Source organism: Pipistrellus kuhlii, unplaced genomic scaffold (assembly GCF_014108245.1).
Source record: "Pipistrellus kuhlii isolate mPipKuh1 unplaced genomic scaffold, mPipKuh1.p scaffold_m20_p_88, whole genome shotgun sequence".
Classification (NCBI taxonomy): domain Eukaryota; kingdom Metazoa; phylum Chordata; class Mammalia; order Chiroptera; family Vespertilionidae; genus Pipistrellus; species Pipistrellus kuhlii.
Genome location: NW_023425593.1, coordinates 129,975 through 148,077, shown reverse-complemented (window position 1 = coordinate 148,077; position 18,103 = coordinate 129,975). Strand labels below are relative to the sequence as shown.

Genomic DNA, 18,103 nt, shown 5'->3' with positions numbered 1-18,103 from the left:
ATAATCAGGGATAGAGAGGGGAATGAGCCACTATGGATAAACAAAACCCACAATATTGAAGGAATTTCACTTTGTGCTATTGTGTTAAATCTTCCCTGGGAAAACAACTAAAGAGGGAAATGGAGTATTCATGCATCTTTTTGTCTCCGTTCTTACCCATTAGGAATAGAAGTTATGAAAACACACTTAGCAGTAGGAGATGTCCTGTAGTGAGCCTATGAATTCTTGAGAATTAGATGAAATATGTATCATTCAAGGTTCTTACTCTAAAAGAAAAGGGAATCATTTAAAAAGATGCTTTTAGGAGAGCAATTTTGCTTTTTCCTTAAGAACTTTATGTTTTCAAATGCTGCTTCTAATATAATGGTCATAGATGTTTTGAAGTACATCTTGGAATTAGCCAAACTAGCACTGATATCTGCAGACCGTCATACAAGTTTAATTCCTTTTCTGCTGTTTTTCAATAAGTAATTAAATAGAATCCCCCCTGAATTTATCTAGTCTGCTATTGTAGACCATTTGCTGTAAACTAAAGTTCTCAGTGAGGTCTAGTGCTTTTATAATTACTGCATGTGTTTCAAACAACTCCCAGATAATAGCCCCCCGGGGGAAGGGCCATTTTCTCACTAAGACGAGGCTGTGCACGTGCATGCTTGTTCTGATGTTTTTTTGTTTTTTTTTTAATATATTTTATTGATTTTTAACAGAGAGGAAGGGAAAGGGATAGAGAGCTAGAAACGTTGATGAGAGAGAAAGATCGACCAGCTGCCTCTTGCACACCCCCTACCGGGGATGTGCCCGCAACCAAGATACATGCCCTTGACCGGAATCGAACCTGGGACCTTTCAGTCCGCAGACTGACGCTCTACCACTGAGCCAAACTGGCTTCGGTTGCTCTGACGTTCTGACGATAGTCCACTAGCCAGTAATAAGGCCCCGGTTGGAAGCATCAGGCATTGGCGCCTCTGCTAGGCTTACCTTTTATTCACTCCTCAACATTGTCTTTTCTTGAGTTGGTTTCTAGATAACTCCCAAGAGTCTCAGTTCGGTACAAAACAATACCATGAAGAGAGCTGTCATTCAATTCGCTACTTGTCGAAAAGGCCCCTGAAAGAGGATGTGCTCAGTGGAAACTCCAGCTGAAACAAAAAGGTGCTATAGTGAGATGATATGTATCATAGTTTAACGGTCCCCGTTCATGGTGATTAGGCAGACGAGGCACGGCCATATATAACGTTTGGTAAAATACAGGCCCTCCATCATGGTATCTCTTAAGTGTAAAGTCCCTTGCTTTCCAGTAGGCATATTGTTTTTACTTCTTAAATATCTGGAACAGAAATACTATAGAAATTGGTCACTGGTCCACATGGGTCCACGCAAGATCAATGTTATTGTCATTGATACAATTGACTTCAAAGAAGCGGCAAACATTGTTTGTCATTCACTGGTTTTGCGGACTCTCTTCCTGCTGGATCATATCGCTGTGAGGTGACTGGAGTCCAGATGAGGGATTATTTTCATCTATTCTGTGGATCAACCGCAAACATTTAATGAATATGCCCTATTTCTTTTTTTTTCTAGCCAAAGTCATTTTAGATGCCATTTGTCACTATTTATTTACAAAAAACTTTGATGTTTTATAGTCTTTTGATAAAAACTTGCATTGGGAGTAAAGATCCTTTGAAATGTTGCTTGCCCATGAACTGAATTATATAACCTGCTCTACCTAAGTGTGGGGTAATGTGTGAAAATGCTGGAAGGACTTAACAATGCTTAGGCTAAGAGAGAAATAGTTAAGGAAAGGTTTTTAAAGTTCTGGGAAAAAATTGAAATAGTATCTCTTTAAATGGTTAACAGCTGAGTTGCTTTATACATGTCTCTTAAACTTTATCAGTGTAGTACTAACAAAGTTGCCAGATTGTACATGTTAAGACTATGATAACATGCGTAGTAATGCAGATTTCTGACTATGGAATTAATTACAGACCTTCAGGTCTGAAAATGAATCCATATTAACTACATACTCCTTGCCCACATGTAAAACAAGAACCTACTCTTTCCATGGACAAATAATCCAGCTGTGCTGTCCTTGGTGTTGAAAGATCAGAATTTAGACCTGATTGCTCCTCCATGACTAGCACAGGGACTGACAGCCCTCAGTCATGCGTCCTTTCTGGGTCTCCATTTTCTCTTCTGAAAAATGGACAATTGAACAAGAAAAACCTGTTTCAAGCTCTAAATTATTTTAAGATACTCTAATAGAAATGAAGTATTTTAAAAATTTACCCTGTCTTTTTAATATAGAAATATGGAAGTGTCTCTATGTGCTTATATTATCTTCCAGAATAACTTTAAATTTAAGGCCGTAAAAATCATTTTATGTTACCTTTCTAAGAAGTCTTTACTATGTACCCTGAAGGTTCCTATGTATTCCTTCAAAATACAAATATATTTTGAAGCCGCTTGAGCTTTGATTTTTCTGAAATAACTCTTCATGTATGACACCAATGAAACATGAGTTGTCACTTTGGTGTTTATCTTCGGATACTTGTTTTCTTTCCATATTTGCAATTCTAATTGCTTCCAGTTTTAAGAGAAGGTTAAGTACAGGCAGATTTTATACCACATCATGGCTTATGTAAAATGTATACAACATAGGAGTAAATCTCCAAAGCTAGTCCTATGCTACCTGTGCACATAGTAGGTCTGTCTTAAATCATTGTTAAAATTGTCCATTTCTGGATATGGTCATCTAATAATGTAATGACTGTCTAATACAAGCAAATAAGAAAAAAACTTAAATCATCTAGAATTATTTAAGATCTGGGAATTTTATAATGGTCATTCAATTTCAAAAGATTAAAAAAAAGTACAAAATATTCATTGACATTCAGTAGTAAACTTTGGAATGCTTTTGTCTCATGTAATTTTTTTGTGTAAAAGCACATATTTGATAATATTTTAAGATATTTGTGATGGCAAAATGCCTAGCAAATTTATATACTTGGAATAAGTAGCTTTAAAAAAATTTCTTTTGTTATTTATTTTTTTGAAATACGTTTTTATTGATTTCAGAAAGAGGAAGGAAAAGAGAGATAGAAACATTAATGATGGGAGAGAATCTTCCAGCATCTGCCTCTTGCATGTCCTCTACTGGAAATTGAGCCTAAAATCCAGGAATGTGCCCTGACTTGGAATGGAACTGTGATCTCCTGGTTCCTAGGTTGATGCTCAACCACTGAGCAACACTGGATGGGGGCCATTTTAATTTTTTAATTATAGTTGGTATACAATATTACATTAGGTTATTAGGCCTTATGTAACTTACTAAGTGATCATCCAGATAAATCTTATACCCATCGGACACCATACATAGTTATTACAATATTATTATTATTATTTAAAAAAATATATTTTATTGATTTTGTACAGAGAGGAAGGGAGAGAGACAGAGAGTTAGAAACATCGATGAGAGAGAGTCATCGATCAGCTGCCTCTTGCACACCCCCTACTGGGGATATGCCCGCAACCAGGGTACATGCCCTTGACCGGAATTGAACCTGGGACCTTTCAGTCCCCAAGCCTATGCTCTATCCATTGAGCCAAACCGGTTTCGGCCATTACAATATTATTGACTGTATTCCCTATGCTATACTTTATATCCCCAATGGCTATATTGTAACAATCAATTTGTACTTCATAATCCCTTAACCCCTTCCATCTGTCAACTGTCAAAATGTTCTCTGGATCTATGAGTTGGTTTCTGTTTTGCTTTTTCATTTATTTTGTTTGTTTTTGTTTTGTTTGTGTGGTTTGTTTTTGTTGTTGTTGTTAATCACCATCTGAGGATATTTTTTCTTTAAAAAATATATATTAAATATACATATACATATACATATATGCTTTCAGAGAGGAAGGAAGAGGAAGAAAGAGATAGAAACATCAATGATGATAAAGAATCATCGATTGGCTGCCTCCTGTATGCCCCCTACTGTGGATCAAGACTGCAACATGGGTTTGTGCCCTTGACTGGAATTTATCCTGGGACCCTTCATGATCCAGGCTGATGCTCTATCCACTGAGCCAAACCAGTTAGGGCATGAGGATATTTTTTTCCATTGACTTTTTTAGAGAGAGTGAAAGGAGGGTTGGGGAGATAGAGAGAGAGAGAGAGAGAGAGAGAGAGAGAGAGAGAGAGCGAGAGAGAGAGAGAGACAGACATCTATGTGGGAGACATTGATTGGTTGCCTCCTGCATGTGCCCAGACAGGGGCTGGGAATTGAACCTGCAACCCAGGTATGTGCCCTCGATCAGGAATTGCACCCATGACCTTTTGGTGTGTCAGCTGATGCTCTGATCACTGAGAACACCAGCCAGGGCAATTTTAAAATTTAAGTTGTTGATAGATGTCTTTATTGCCATTTTATTGTTCATATTTTTAATTGTTTTCTTCTTATTAAAGAAGAGCCTTTAACATTTCATATAATACTGGTTTGATGGTGATGAACTCCTTTAACTTTTTATTGCCTGGAAAGTTCTTTATATATCCTTTGATTCTAAATGATAGCTTCCTTGGGTGGAGTATTCTTGGTTGTAGTTCTTTGCTGTTCATCACTTTGAATATTTCTTGCCACTCCCTTCTACCCTGCAGAGTTTCTGTTGAGAAATCAGTAACTAACTGCTTTTCTCTTGTTGCTTTTAAGATTCTGTCTTTGTGTTTAACCATTTGTACCTTACTTATGATGTGTTTTGGTGTGGACCTCTCTAGGTTCATCTTGTTTGGGACTCTCTGTGCTTCCTGGGCTTATATGCCTCCTAGAGGCCCATGCACCAGTGGGTCCCTTGGCCTGGCCTGTGGCTTCTCACAATCCAGAACTCCTTGGGGAATGTCAGACTGACAGTTTCAGCCTGATCCCCACAGACCAGGCCGAGGGACCCCACTGGTGCACAAATCTGTGCACCGGACCTCTAGTGTGCATATAAGATCTTTGGTTAATCTCTTCCGGCCCTCCCTGTGCCCCCTTCCCCCTGAGATTCATCAGTCTGTTCCATGTTTCTATGCCTGTGCATTGAGTGTCTGCCCCCTGGTGGTCAGTTGCATCATAGCTACCAGTCAAACAGTCAAGTGGTCAGTCACTTAGGTTTATATATATATTTCCTTCACAGGTTAGAGAAGTTTACTGTCATTATTTTTCAATTTCTTGTTTTCTCTCTTCTCCCTCCACACCCCATGATGCAAATGTTAGTACACTTGAAGTTGTCCCAGAGGCTACTTTCACTATCCTCAATATTTTCTGGTTTCTTTTTTCTTTCTTTCTTTCTTTCTTTCTTTCTTTCTTTCTTTCTTTCTTTCTTTCTTTCTTTCTTCCTTCCTTCCTTCCTTCCTTCCTTCCTTCCTTCCTTCCTTCCTTCCTTCTTCTTCTTCTTCTTTCTTTCTTTCTTTCTTCTTTCTTTCTTTTTTTTTTTTTTTTTTGGTGCTGTTCTGATTGGGTGGTTTTTTGTTTGTTTGTTTGTTTTTGCTTATATTCCAAATAGCTTATTTGGTTCTCATTTTCATATACTCTACTGTTAATTCCCTATAAATTATTCATCTGTTAGTATATTAGTGTATCCTTTATTTCTGACATGGTCTTCCTTTTTTTTTTTTAATTCTTCATATCTATGGATGAGGACAATAGGGGACGGGGAGGGGTCCAAGGGTGGGGTGGGAACCTGGTGGAGGGGGGAAGAAATGAGGAACCTTTGTAATAATATGAACAATAAAGATTGATTTTTTTAAAAAATTCTTCATCTGTGGATATTTTTGCATTGTTTTTATTTTAAAGAGAGTGGAAAAAGAGGGAAAGACAGAGAGAAACATTGATGTGAGAGAAACACATTGATTGGTTGCTTCCTGCACACGCCCCAGCCAGGGCATGGGCTTGGGGGGAGTCTGCAACTGAAGTATGTGCCCTTGACTGTAATAGAAACTGGGACTTTTTGGTCCATAACCAAACCACTGAACCAAACCAACCTCATTCTTTTTTTATGGTTTCTATGTCCTTTTTCAAGCCTTTGAAGTTCTCACTAAGTTCCATGAGCATCCTTATAACCATTGTTTTGAACTCTGGATCTGTTTGCTTGCCTCCATTTCATTTAGTTCTTTTTCTGGAAATTTCTCTTTTCTTTCTCTCTCTTTTTTTTTTTCCATTTAGGACCTGATTCTTTGTCTCTGCATTTTGTCTGTTTTCTATGTGTTAGGTAGACCTGCTGCATCTCCCAGTCTTGTTAGAGTGGCCTGTGTAACAGGTGTCCTGTAGGGTGCAGTGGTGCAGCCTCCCCAGTCACTTGAGCGGGGCGCTCCTGTGTGGACTGTGTGGATTGTCCTGTTGTAGTTGAGTCTTGAGTGCTGTTGGTGGCATTGGGAGGGATTGAGGCCCAGGCCCATAAGTTACCAGATACAACTACAGCAGAGGAACTTCTGTTCAGGAGTTGAGCCTATAGAGCAGGACTAGCTTCAGTGGGGCTTTGGTGCCCACCAAGTCTGTCCCCTTGAGTGTGTCACTTGTGGAGGTAAACGATTAATATCTGGTGTGGTTTGAAGCTGTCTACCAGGTGCGAGGTCTGCCCATGGCCTGTGCCCTCCCTGGGGCCAGCCGGCACAGCTATAGAGTGATATGCGGATAGCCACCTGTGCTGGGCTGGGAGGTACCCAGGAGGTGCTAAGCTGCCACTGTGTCAGGCTTGGGGTAACTTATTGAGAGGTATGGAATACACAGACACCAGATCTATTTGTTTGAGAGATTTTAGAAAAGTCCAAATCATGAGGCACGAAAGGCCATTTGTATGGGAAAGCCACTTGGAAATGGTTTGGGCAGGGCAGGATCTCAGGGAATCTGGGCAAAGAGTGTGAACCTGATTGATGGAGATCCACACATAGTGCCCATCTGCCAGCTCTATGGGGGGTGGGGTCTCCAAAAAGGAACAATGGTCACTGCCAGAACATTATTCTGGCAGAAATTTTCCCCTCACTTCTTGCTCTGATGTCAGACAATCCAGTTTCTCCCTTTATGTCCCTGGTTCCTTTCAAGCTGCTGCTCAGCACTGGAGCTCAGAGGGAGTGAGTCTGAGTAAGTCCCTGTGTGAGCCCTTAAGGGGAACTGTGTGGGACTCCAGCAGCCTGTCTCACTCAGCCACGATCCCTGCTGGTTTTCACAGCCAGAAGTTATGGGGACCTCTCTTCCTGGCTCTGGGAATCCTCACTCCTCAGGGGGGACCTCTGTAGCTGAGACATCCCTCCCAATCTTATTTTATTTAAAAAATCTTACTGATTTTTTTACAGTGTGAGAGTGAGCAAGAGTTAGTGTGTGTGTGTGGGGAGAGAGGAGAGGGAGAGAGAGAGAGAGAGAGAGAGAGAGAGAGAGAGAGAGAGAGGAGAGAGAGGAGAGAGAGAGAGGAGAGAGAAAGAGAGAGAGAGAGTCATCAATTTGTTATTCCACTTATTTATGCATTCATTGGTTGATTCTTGTATATGCTGACTGGGAAAGGAGCCTGCAACTTTGGCATACGAAGACAATGCTCTAACCAATTGAGCTACCTGGCCAAAGCCCTCTCGATTTTAAACCACCACACATGTGTGAGGGACCAGCCTGTCCCACATCTCTGCCACTCCTACCGGTCTCAATGTGGCTTCTTCTTTAATCCCTAGTTGTATGATTTCCATGCAGCTAGATTTCAGGTGGTTCTGAATGATGGTTGTTCCGTAGTTTACTTGTAGTTTTGATGTGGCTGTGGGAGGATTCAGGTACCACATGTATCTATGCCGTTGTCTTCACTAGAAGTCTGGAGTAAGTAGCTTTGACAAAGTGTGGCTCAAACTGCCTGAGCTGGTCTCTTTGGACTTGGAGGATTTCTAATTATAGTGATGCTCTTTAATTTTATAGTTTCTATATTTTTTTAAATCAATCTTTATTGTTCATATTATCACAAAGGTTCCTCATTTCTTCCCCCCTCCACCAGGTTCCCACCCCCGCACTGTCCTCATCCATAGGCGCACAGTTTATGTTGAGTCTCTTCTCGCATCCACCACTCCCCTTTTCCCCGAGAATTGTCAGTCCACTCCCCTCCCGTATTTCTGATTCTATTATAATCAACAGTTAATATTTTTCATAAGGTTTTTAAATTTCCTTTTGTTGTTTTTGTTGTTTTTTTAATTAATAAACTTTTATATTTTTAAGAATAAATTTTAAAATCTAATAATTTTAAACCTTGTTTTTTCTGCTCTGGGAACTGAGAAGCAAACTTGTTTACATGTAAACTCGCCCTTGGGCTATCAAAGGGTGTAGCCATTCAAATGTAAATGAATACATTGTTTAAAGATAGCTGCTGGCTGGAATTGGATTACCTGTTCTGGGTGGGAAGGGCTTGTCCTCCCCTTTCTCCATTAAAATTAAGGTGTTAGCTTTAAAACTTCTTTTTGGCAAGAGACCTTAAACTTTCAGAACTTTAAATTTTTCAGGTAGTAAATCAGTTACTTAGCATTTTCTCAAATCAATAATACCTCCACATGCCCAAGGTTACACTTCACACAAAAGACACTTGCAAATAGATCAACCAACCTCATCCAGACCCTACACAAGGCACTCACAGATCAACACCCCAGCGCTATAACAATTCAACACATCCAGATCTAAGCCTTCATCCCTTGATTCAGCAGACCCTCAAGTTCCCCCAAAAGTTTCCAGCCATGTCTGAGAGGCAGCCCTATGGCATGGGCAGGTGAGGAGCGAGCTGTTCTGGGCCCGGCTGCTCCGGGCCTGGCCTCTGTTGCTCTGATCTGTTCCACGACCAGCTGCTCCTGGCCTGGCTGCTGCTGCTCCAGGCCTGGCTGCTCTGGGCCCGGCTGCTCCGGGCCTGGCCGTTCCCAATCTGGCCGCTCCCGCCTGGCTGCTGCTGCTGCTTAGTGATGCTCTTTAGCACAAGGGATTGTTCTACTTGAGTGGGCATACCTCCATGTATCTGCACTTGTAATTTTACTTACTTATTTTTATATTTATTTATTTTTCATTGGGATAATTTTTAGAGAAAGGAGGACACACACACACGCACACAGAGAGAGAGAGAGGGAGAGAGAGAGAAACATTGATGTGAGAGAGAAACATTGTTTGCCTCCCACATGCGCTCTGACTGGATTGAACCCGTATACTGGGTTTGTGCCCTGACCAGGAATCAAACTGCCTTCTCTTGTTGTGTGGGATGACACTGCAACCAAGCAAGCCACCCAGGCCAGGGCTCTCCCAGTTTCATATGTGAGACCTTGGCTAAATTTAAAAATGTTGTAAATATTTTGGAAATGGTATCTCAGAATATACTGGTCATTAGTCCAATTTGAGTACATCTTATAGAAACTGGAGAGTTCCTGCTTTTTCTTTATTACCAGGGATGTAAAAGAGAGAAACACAAGTTGATAAATTTATTTTTGGGTAACTTCATGGTTTTCATTGCTAAGGAAGGGTGCAGATTGTTTAAGAAATAAAAAGATCCCACATAAAACCCAAAGGCCTTATTCTCTGGTTCTTACTAGGCCCAAAGTTCAACTGATTTGAAAATAAATAATTAAACAAAATTTCTTCCTAGAAAGTGCACTCTGGCGCCACGATAGAATAGGGTCCACGTTTTAAATCCTACGCAACACACACACGGACTGCGCCTGTTGAGACGGGTCACCGTGGAGTGGGGAGGCTGGCTGCGCGTCCTCGCCCTGGGCCAGCCCTGGGGTCCCTCCGGCGCTACACGATGTGCAGGACTTTGAAGGCGGCCACGGCCTGCTTCTCCCGCTCGTGCCTGCTCTGCAGGATGCCCAGCAGGGAGATCTCCGGCAACTTGTCTTCTCCAGCAGAGGTTGGATTTTTCTTTTCCTTTGACGCCTGGTCAGCCAGATTTGAAGGTTTGGGTTTGGGGATGGTCTTAGCGTATTCCAAAGCCTGAAAGCATACAGGTGAAATTTTATTTGAAATGGGAGTGAGCCCTGGATTCCTTAAATTAAATGTGGTCTTAGGGAATATTTATTGATAACATAAGGGGAGGCTATTGCTACAATAATGTGGTAAGATGTGTATGGACTTGGAGATCAAATGGAAAATGCAAATAATGCAGTATAATTTACAGCTTAAGCAACATAAACCAGCCACACAAGAATTAGCGATTTAAAGTACCTTCTGTTGTTATTTATAAAGCACAGTCTTATTCAGTGCTTGAAAATAGATTTGCCCTGCGTTTGACCGAGTTAGCTCTAGCAGTCTCGATAAAGCCAAACTTGTCACAAGGAGATATTACAGACCTTTCACCCAAAGAGGACTTGTTACCAATTTAGACCAAGATTTACTCTGAAAATCGCACTGCCATTGTGACACCAGCTGCTCATGCCCCTGGCCTTTCAGAAGTCTGGCAAGTACTTATTAGAGGTTAGAAATTGTTATTTTTCCTTTTTCGTATACTGTCTAAACATGGATACTGGAAAAGGCAGGTTTTCTTTCTTTTCTTTTCTGAGCGATGCCAGTTCTGAAAGGCATTACAATAAAATGTTATCTCTAAATGTGATTTCTAAATCTGCCTTTATGTCAGTTTTCTATTTTCACCAGAGTTTGTTGGTGGCTACCACAGGAAGGGATGGGACGGAGTCCTAGAAGGGGAAAAACGCCCTCAGGAGAGAGAAGCTGCAGTCCTCGCTGTGCGGCAGCGCCCCTGTGAGCCCCTCAGGACAGACGGGCTGCCTGGAATCCCGTGTGCAGCATTAACGGGGTGGGGAAGGAGAGAAAAAGGGGCAGCAGGGTGACTCCGCGGAGGAGGCGCAGGCCTGAGGAAGGCAGGCGGTGAATAAGACAGGAGCTGGTCTGAGAGAGAACATGCACGCACTCCTGCAGGCACCAGGCCGGCCTTCCCGGGCCTGAGCAGGGGCCTGTGGAGCAGGAACCCTTCCCTGCAGGTCGTGCCTGGGTTGGAGGAATATGGCTGCGAGAGAGAGAGAGAGAGAGAGAGTCTGCATTTTATGAAATCATTTTCCTTGGATAGAGGGAGCTGTACGTGACCACCCCCGGGGAGAATGTAGGAGAATGAGCTTGAGAGAAACAACGAAGGACTTGGTTTGGACACGGGCCCCATCAAGAGCACGAAAACACCACTGCCTGAAGGCTCACTTCACTGCAGAGAAAAAACCGACAGCAGAAACCACCAATCCCGGTTCACTAAGAAACCAAACCCCTGCCGGGACCGGTTTGGCTCAGTGGATAGAGCGTCGGTCTGGGGACTGAAAGGTCCCGGGTTCGATTCCGGGCAAGGGCATGTACCTTGGTTGCAGGCACATCCCCAGTGAGGGGTGTGCAAGAGGCAGCTGATCGAAGATTCTCTCTCATCGATGTTTCTAACTCTCTATCCCTCTCTCTTCCTCTCTGGGAAAATCAATAAAATATATTAAAAAATAAATAAATAAAAATGAAATCCAAACCCCTGTTTGATCTTCATCGTGCGGCAATCCCTGAACACTATAGTGAGAAGGAAGCTGATGAGTGAAGGCAATAACCTTGCCGCGCCCTTTGTGTGGCTATCACGCTCCATCCACGCTGTGATGACGGGCAGCTGCAGGAACGGCAGCAGCTAAAACACGCCCTGTGCCCAGCCAGCGCGTGGCCCACTGAGTTGTGAGGCAACAAAGGTTTCCTTTCATTCTAGCGGAGAGGGCGAGGGCGCTGCCCCCGTGGTCTCACCTTCTGCCGGGAGAGGCCGGGGCTGTTCTCGGGCTTTGCCGCCGGCGGGTGGGACAGGAGGGAGAGGGTCTTCATGTTGTACTCCTTCACCTGCTTCGCGTATTCCTTCTGCTGTCTTAGTTTCTGCATCTTTCAGAGAAACAGAGTGACAGTGATGGCTGCTCCTGCCAGCTCCCTGTTCGCTATTAAAGAGTCCCTGGCATTGTCTCAGCCACACAGGGAGGGCGGGCAGTGGAGCAGAGCTGTCTCCACGAAACATCAGACTAGATTAAGATGTTTCCATCAGTTTGAAGAATATCTTAATCAAGCTGATGTTTCTCCCAGAAGCAGCCTCTCCAGGGAAAGGGGTGTGTGTGTGTGTGTGTGTGTGTGTGTGTGTGTGTGTGTGTGTGAAGGGGGGCACGTGGCTGCATACACACCCAGGGGTCCCTTCATAGCGGCTAAATCACATTCAGCCTCTTCTTTGTTGCATTTACCCAATTTATTTTCATTTTTGCTTCCAACTTTGAACTGTACTCTCTTTTTATGCCTTGAGTGCAACTGCAGTTAAAACACATTAAGTGAAGATCTCCTTTCACTGCGGAGAGAATAAAGTGGGTGCACTTCCTGGGCTGGGGCACTCTCACCCTAAGTGTCTCCCTGCAGCCGCCTCGCACAATTACCAGCCGACTCGGGGGAAAGCCCCGCACGCGTGCACGCACGGCTCTCTCCACGCGCCCCCCTTTTCTGCTCGGGCCTTCAAAACCGAACGGTGGACGGATACGAACACAACCTTGCTGAGTGATTTTATTTCACAGCGAGAGGAATGCCCGGGTCTCTGTTACTGGTGATATTTCAGAAGTGTCTCTATTCAGAGTGAGACACTCGAACGAGGGCTGGGTTCTGGGAGGGCATCTTATACAATTTTTGCTAAAAGACAGATGGGCAAATCCCAGCCTGAAGACACACTATATGCATGCCACACTCACTTTGTCTCTGATGGACTCAAGGTCAGGTCCAAGGCCTCCAAGCTTCACATCTCCTTTCTGATAACCTTTCAGCTTGGGACTCTGGAACACATTCACAGAGACAGTTTCTTTTAAGGACTTGTCCGCCCTCACAGTCCTCACAGCCACCACAGCAGGCAGGGGAGGGGAAGGGGTGTATTTCCTGACAGCCCTTCCGCTCCAATGGGAGTTATGGTAATAGTTTCGTTGGTGTTTTGTAGCTGGCTAGCTAACATGTTTTCACCTGTCCACTTCTAAAATTAAATATTTGAAATCTGAACGTCATTAATAAAAAATTTCAAGTGAGCAAAGTGCTATTTTGGTGTTAACATGTTTAATATACTGGTAACATGTACATGACCACTTTGCTGCTGCTGCTATTAATTTATGTATAGTCTTTTAAATATATATATATTTTTATTTCAGATAGGAGGGAGAGATAGAAACACCAATGATGAGAATGACCGATTGGCTGCCTCCTGCACGCCCCCTACTGGGGATCGAGCCCATAAACCAGACATGTGCCATTGACCAGAATCGAACCTAGAACCCTTCGGTTCGCAAACCAATGCCCTATCCACTGAGCCAAACCAGCTAGGGTAGCAAGTCGGTTTTAATGTCAAAAGCATCAGTTTGAAGAATATCTTAATCTAGTCTACAGTCAGGAGAGTATTTGAGTTTTTCCTGCCTGTTACTGTGTTCAAGTGTCATCATCAATTGCCTCATGTTACTTCATGCCTTCAAAGATAAAAACATTAATAAGAGTTAGGTAAAATTAATCAAATCATTTAAAATATCCAACTCACATTGAATCAAAGGAGTTTCTCTGTAGGTCATGCCTAGACTCTTACTGTTTTTTGAATATTATAACATCACTAGAGGCCGGTGCCTGAATTCATGCACAGGTGGGGTCTGGCCGGCCCTGCCCCTGATTGGGGTGGGTAGGGCCAGCCAGGGGTGGGGCTGTTGGTGGTTGGCCAGCAAGCCCCACCCCCTTGTTGAACTCGAAAGGACAATTTGAATATTACTCTTTTATTATATAGGATATTTCTATTTCTCTCTCCCTCTCCCTTCCTTTCAGAAATCAATAAAAATACATATATTTTAAAAACAAACAAAAAATTGACATGCTGCTTATAGCAGATGCCCTTGTGGGGAAACTAAATCTTTCTTTTTTAGTTTGTGAGTTTATTTAGCTTCCTTCCTTGGGGAGGGTAGAGGACAATGCCCAAAGATGGCGTGGATGACAGTACTTCTCTCAGGGCATGTCCGGGCTGGTGCTGCGTTTGGTGGGAGAGGGAAGAGCAGCCCACGGAGGTGGTGGTGCTGTGGGGCCGGGAGGGCACTGTCTGTATCTCGGGACCTGGCATGGTGCTCTTCTCCTTTTGAAAGCTCCTGTGAATAAAGTCCTAAGGCACACAAACACCCAGTGTGCCTTTCCATAGACAGAATTTGGCAGATAGTCCAGAGGCGTAACAAACACCACCTCCATTTCATCACGTCAGATACAGTCACTGTGTACAACTCTCAGACCTCAGCAGTGAACTCATGTCCACACAGGCCTCTTGACGGACTACCCGGAGGTCATACCCATTCGTGTCTCTGCTGCCATTTCCCATTTTGGAGGCTCAGAGCCAAATACTCTTTTCACAAAGACACCGAGCACCGAGCACCGAGGTCTGGCCCATGAAGTATGAGTGACAATTTTCTGGGTTGGGTGGAGGGGACATCTGAGAGAGCTTTTATGTGGCCTGGGGCAGCCCACCCCTTTCCCTTCATCTCCGGTGACATGTGATGTGAATTCTGCGGCCGGAGCTTCAGAGGCAATCTTGCAGCCAGGAAAAGGAAAAAGAATTATACAAACACTCGTTCTGATGTTTTGAGACGTAGAACCACTATGCTAGCAACTATTGTACTTCCTTGCAGGTTAGTTGTAAGGAAAATGAACCCATGTGTTTGAAGTTGCTGTTCATGTTAACTCTGAGACTCATAGCTGAAGGCCACATTTCTATGGTACCACATTTCTATGGTACCACGACACATTTCTATGGTACCAAGGCCACATTTCTATGGTACAGTACCACGACATGTCCATGGAGAGCCAGCAGCATGTGCCTCCGAGGCAACACTTCTACACTGCCAGGGGTGAAAGCTCTGAAAATGGAGCCTGCCCAACGAGAATGACAAATATTTAGTCAAAACTCTTTCTGTGCACTGAATTCTAAAAGGTGAGAGAAGATACTTTCCTAAAGAAGCCTTCGGACCACCGTAAAATCATTAAAAACCAACAACATTGAGGTGAATATTACTCATTGACTGCATTTCAAAACCACACTCTCCTTAAAGAGAGTCACCCCCCCCCCAGCAAAACCACCACAGCTGTTTCTGCCCTTTAGATCTATTTGTTCATATTTTTATAAAATTGCCACCATGATACCATTTATTTAATTTTCTTTTCACTAAGCAGTTTGGCATTACACTGTATTTTGCTATCACTATGTTTTTGAAAATGTGCCTTTTTTGTTGTTGCCTACAAAAGGCATTTACAAAAATTTAAGAATAGTTGGTATATAATCTTATATTGGTTATATTGGTTTTAGCGATTAGACATTTTTATACCTTACAAAGTGATCATCCATTAATTATAGTATTTATCTGTCACCATGCCAACTTATCATAATATTATTGACTATATTCCCTTCCCCTTTTCACCCATCCTCAACCCCCTCCCTTCTGCTTACCATCCCTTTGGTCTGTTTCTATGAGTGTTTTTGTTGTTGTTGTTGTTTTTTCACTTTAAGATTCCACACATAGCCCTAGCCAGTTTGGCTCTGTGGTTAAAGCATGAGTCTGCAGTCTGAAGGGTCCCAGGTTCAATTCTGGTCAAGGGCATGTACTTTGGTTGCAGGCTCCTCCTCTGCCTGGGCCCTGGTCAGAACTCATGCGTGAGGCAGCCAATCAGTGTGCTTCTCTCACATTGATATTTCTCTCTGTCCCTCTTTCTTCCACGCTTCTTCTGGCACCCCCATAATTTGGATGTTGGTACACTTGAAGTTGTCCCAGAGGGCTCCTTCCACTATCTTCATATTTTTGGATTCTTTATTCTTTTCCAGTTGGGTGTTTTTTGCTTCTTTGTATTTCAAATCTTTGACTTGATTCTTACGATCCTCTAGTCTGCTGTTGGATCTCTATATATTATTCTTTATTTCAGTCAGTGTATGCTTAATTTCTAGTTGGTCCTTTTTCTTTTTTTTTTTTTTAAAAAAAAAATATATATTTTATTATTTTTTTTTATTGATTTTTTATAGAGAGGAAGGGAGAGAGATAGAGAGCTAGAAACTTCGATGAGAGAGAAACATTGACCAGCAGCCTCCTGCCCACCCCCCACCGGGGATGTGCCCTCAACCAATGTACATGCCCCTGACCAGAATCGAACCCGGGAGCCTTCAGTCCCTAGACCAATGCTCTACCACTGAGCCAAACCGGTTTCGGCTAGTTGGTCCTTTTTCATATCCTTGAACATCTCACTAAATTTCTCAGAGGTTTCTAGAAGATTCTTGAGTAAACTTATAATCATGGTTTTGAACTCTATATCCAGTCTTTCATCCAATTTTTTCATTTGTGACTTGTTTCATTATCTGTTTATTTTTGGCTGCTTCCCTGTGTTTGTTTCTATGTACTGAGTAGCTGCTAAGTCTCCTTGAATTGATAGAGTGGCCTTGTGGTAGGTGTCCTATAGGGACCAGTGGCTCAGACTTCCCAGTCATGTGAGGTGGACACTCATGGTGCACCCCTTTGTGGGCTGTATGCACAGTTTTATTGTAGTTAATCCTTGATTGCTGTTAGTATTACTGGGAGGAATTGACCTCTAGGACAATTGGCTTTGATGACCAGCTGTGTCTACACTGGAAGATCTGTTGTGCAGGAGACACCCGTATGGGGCAGGACTTGCTTCAGTGGGACTTTGGTGCTCACTGAGTCTGTCCCTTGAGTATCTCTCTTATGGATGTGAAGAGTTGTAATCTGAATGGTCTCACATTGACCACTGGGTACACTGGCTTTTGGATCTCCAAGGTGGTGCAAGGTCAGCCACTGTCTAGGGTCGCCCAGCAGGAGCTACAGAGACATCTGTAGATTCCTTCTCTTTGTATTGGGTTTAGAAGTGCCCAGATGAGGTCCAGCTATGAAGCAAGGCTGGCTGCTGCTGCTGGGCCTTGGGCCTTCTTTTAGAAGCTCTGGGGCTCTCTGACCCAGCTGCAGTTTGACAGGTTTTAGACAGAGAAAGGACAGGCCATTCATATGCAAAAGCTGATGTGCACAGCTTGGGTGGGGTTGTAAATTGGGTGGGTTGGGTCTCTGGGAGTCACTGGGACAGAGCAATGGCTGTCAGTCAGCCCTGCACCAGAGAGGTCCCTGCGTCTCCACGTCCAGCACCCAACAATGATCACTGTGAGCACCTCTGAGAAAGCCGCCCTCATGTTCCCAATGCCAGACGGTCCAGTTTCTCCCCGTATGTGTCTGGGTCCCCCAGAGTCTCGCCCAGAACTGGAGTTCAGAGCAAGCAGTAGCTTGTATCTCCCTCCCAATGAAAAGAGCAGCACATCCAGGTGCCAGCACTTTCTGTGCCGTGCACCTCTGACCAGCCTCACTGTGCTTTCTTCACCTCTCTAGTTGTGGAACTTCCACTCAACCAGCTTTTCCGTAGTTCTGGGTGGTAGTAGTTCTGCCTTTTAGTTGTAAATATGCAAATTGATCATCATTCCAATACACAAGATGGCTGCCCCCATGTGGACACAAGATGGCCACCACAAGATGGTCAGCAAGGGGAGGGCAGTTGGAAGGGACTAGGCCTGCAAGAGAGGGCAGTTGGGGGCAATCAAGCCTGCAGGGGAGGGCAGTTAGGGGTGACCAGGCTTGCAAGGGAGGGCATTTAGGGGCAATCAGGCTGGCAGGAGAGCAGTTAGGCATCAAACAGGCTGGCAGGGGAGCAGTTAGGCATCAATCAGGCTAGCAGGGGAGTGGTTAGGGGGTGATTTGGCTGGCAGGCAGAAGCGGTTAGGGGCAATCAGGAAGGTAGGCAGGTGAGCATTCGGGAGCCAGCAGTTCTGGATTGTTAGAGGGATGTCCAACTGCCCATTTAGGCCCGATCCTGGTAGGATTGGGCCTAAAAGGACAGTTGGACATTCCTTGAGGGATCCCAGATTGGAGAGGGTGCATAAATTTTATGCACCGAGCCTCTAGTATTTTAATAACTATGTATGGTGTTAGGTAGGGACTGGAAATAACAGGGGAACACTTTGTAAAAGATATGGTGTTTTATCACTATGATGTACACCTGAAAACAATCTCTCTATATAAAACCCTAGTACAGTGGTG

General features: G+C 43.6%; 1 protein-coding gene across 1 annotated transcript in view; it reads right to left on the bottom strand.

Moving 5' to 3' along the window:
• Window positions 1-9,437: 9,437 nt before the first annotated feature.
• JHY (junctional cadherin complex regulator) overlaps window positions 9,438-18,103 on the bottom strand; it is a 93,525-nt gene continuing 84,859 nt past the window's right edge. The window contains exons 6-8 of the mRNA XM_036426008.2: window positions 12,710-12,790; window positions 11,742-11,870; window positions 9,438-9,962 (exon numbers count right to left, since the gene is read on the bottom strand). Coding sequence (XP_036281901.1) covers window positions 9,768-9,962; window positions 11,742-11,870; window positions 12,710-12,790 — 405 coding nt within the window. The 3' untranslated portion in view covers window positions 9,438-9,767. The remainder of the gene's footprint in view (window positions 9,963-11,741; window positions 11,871-12,709; window positions 12,791-18,103) is intronic.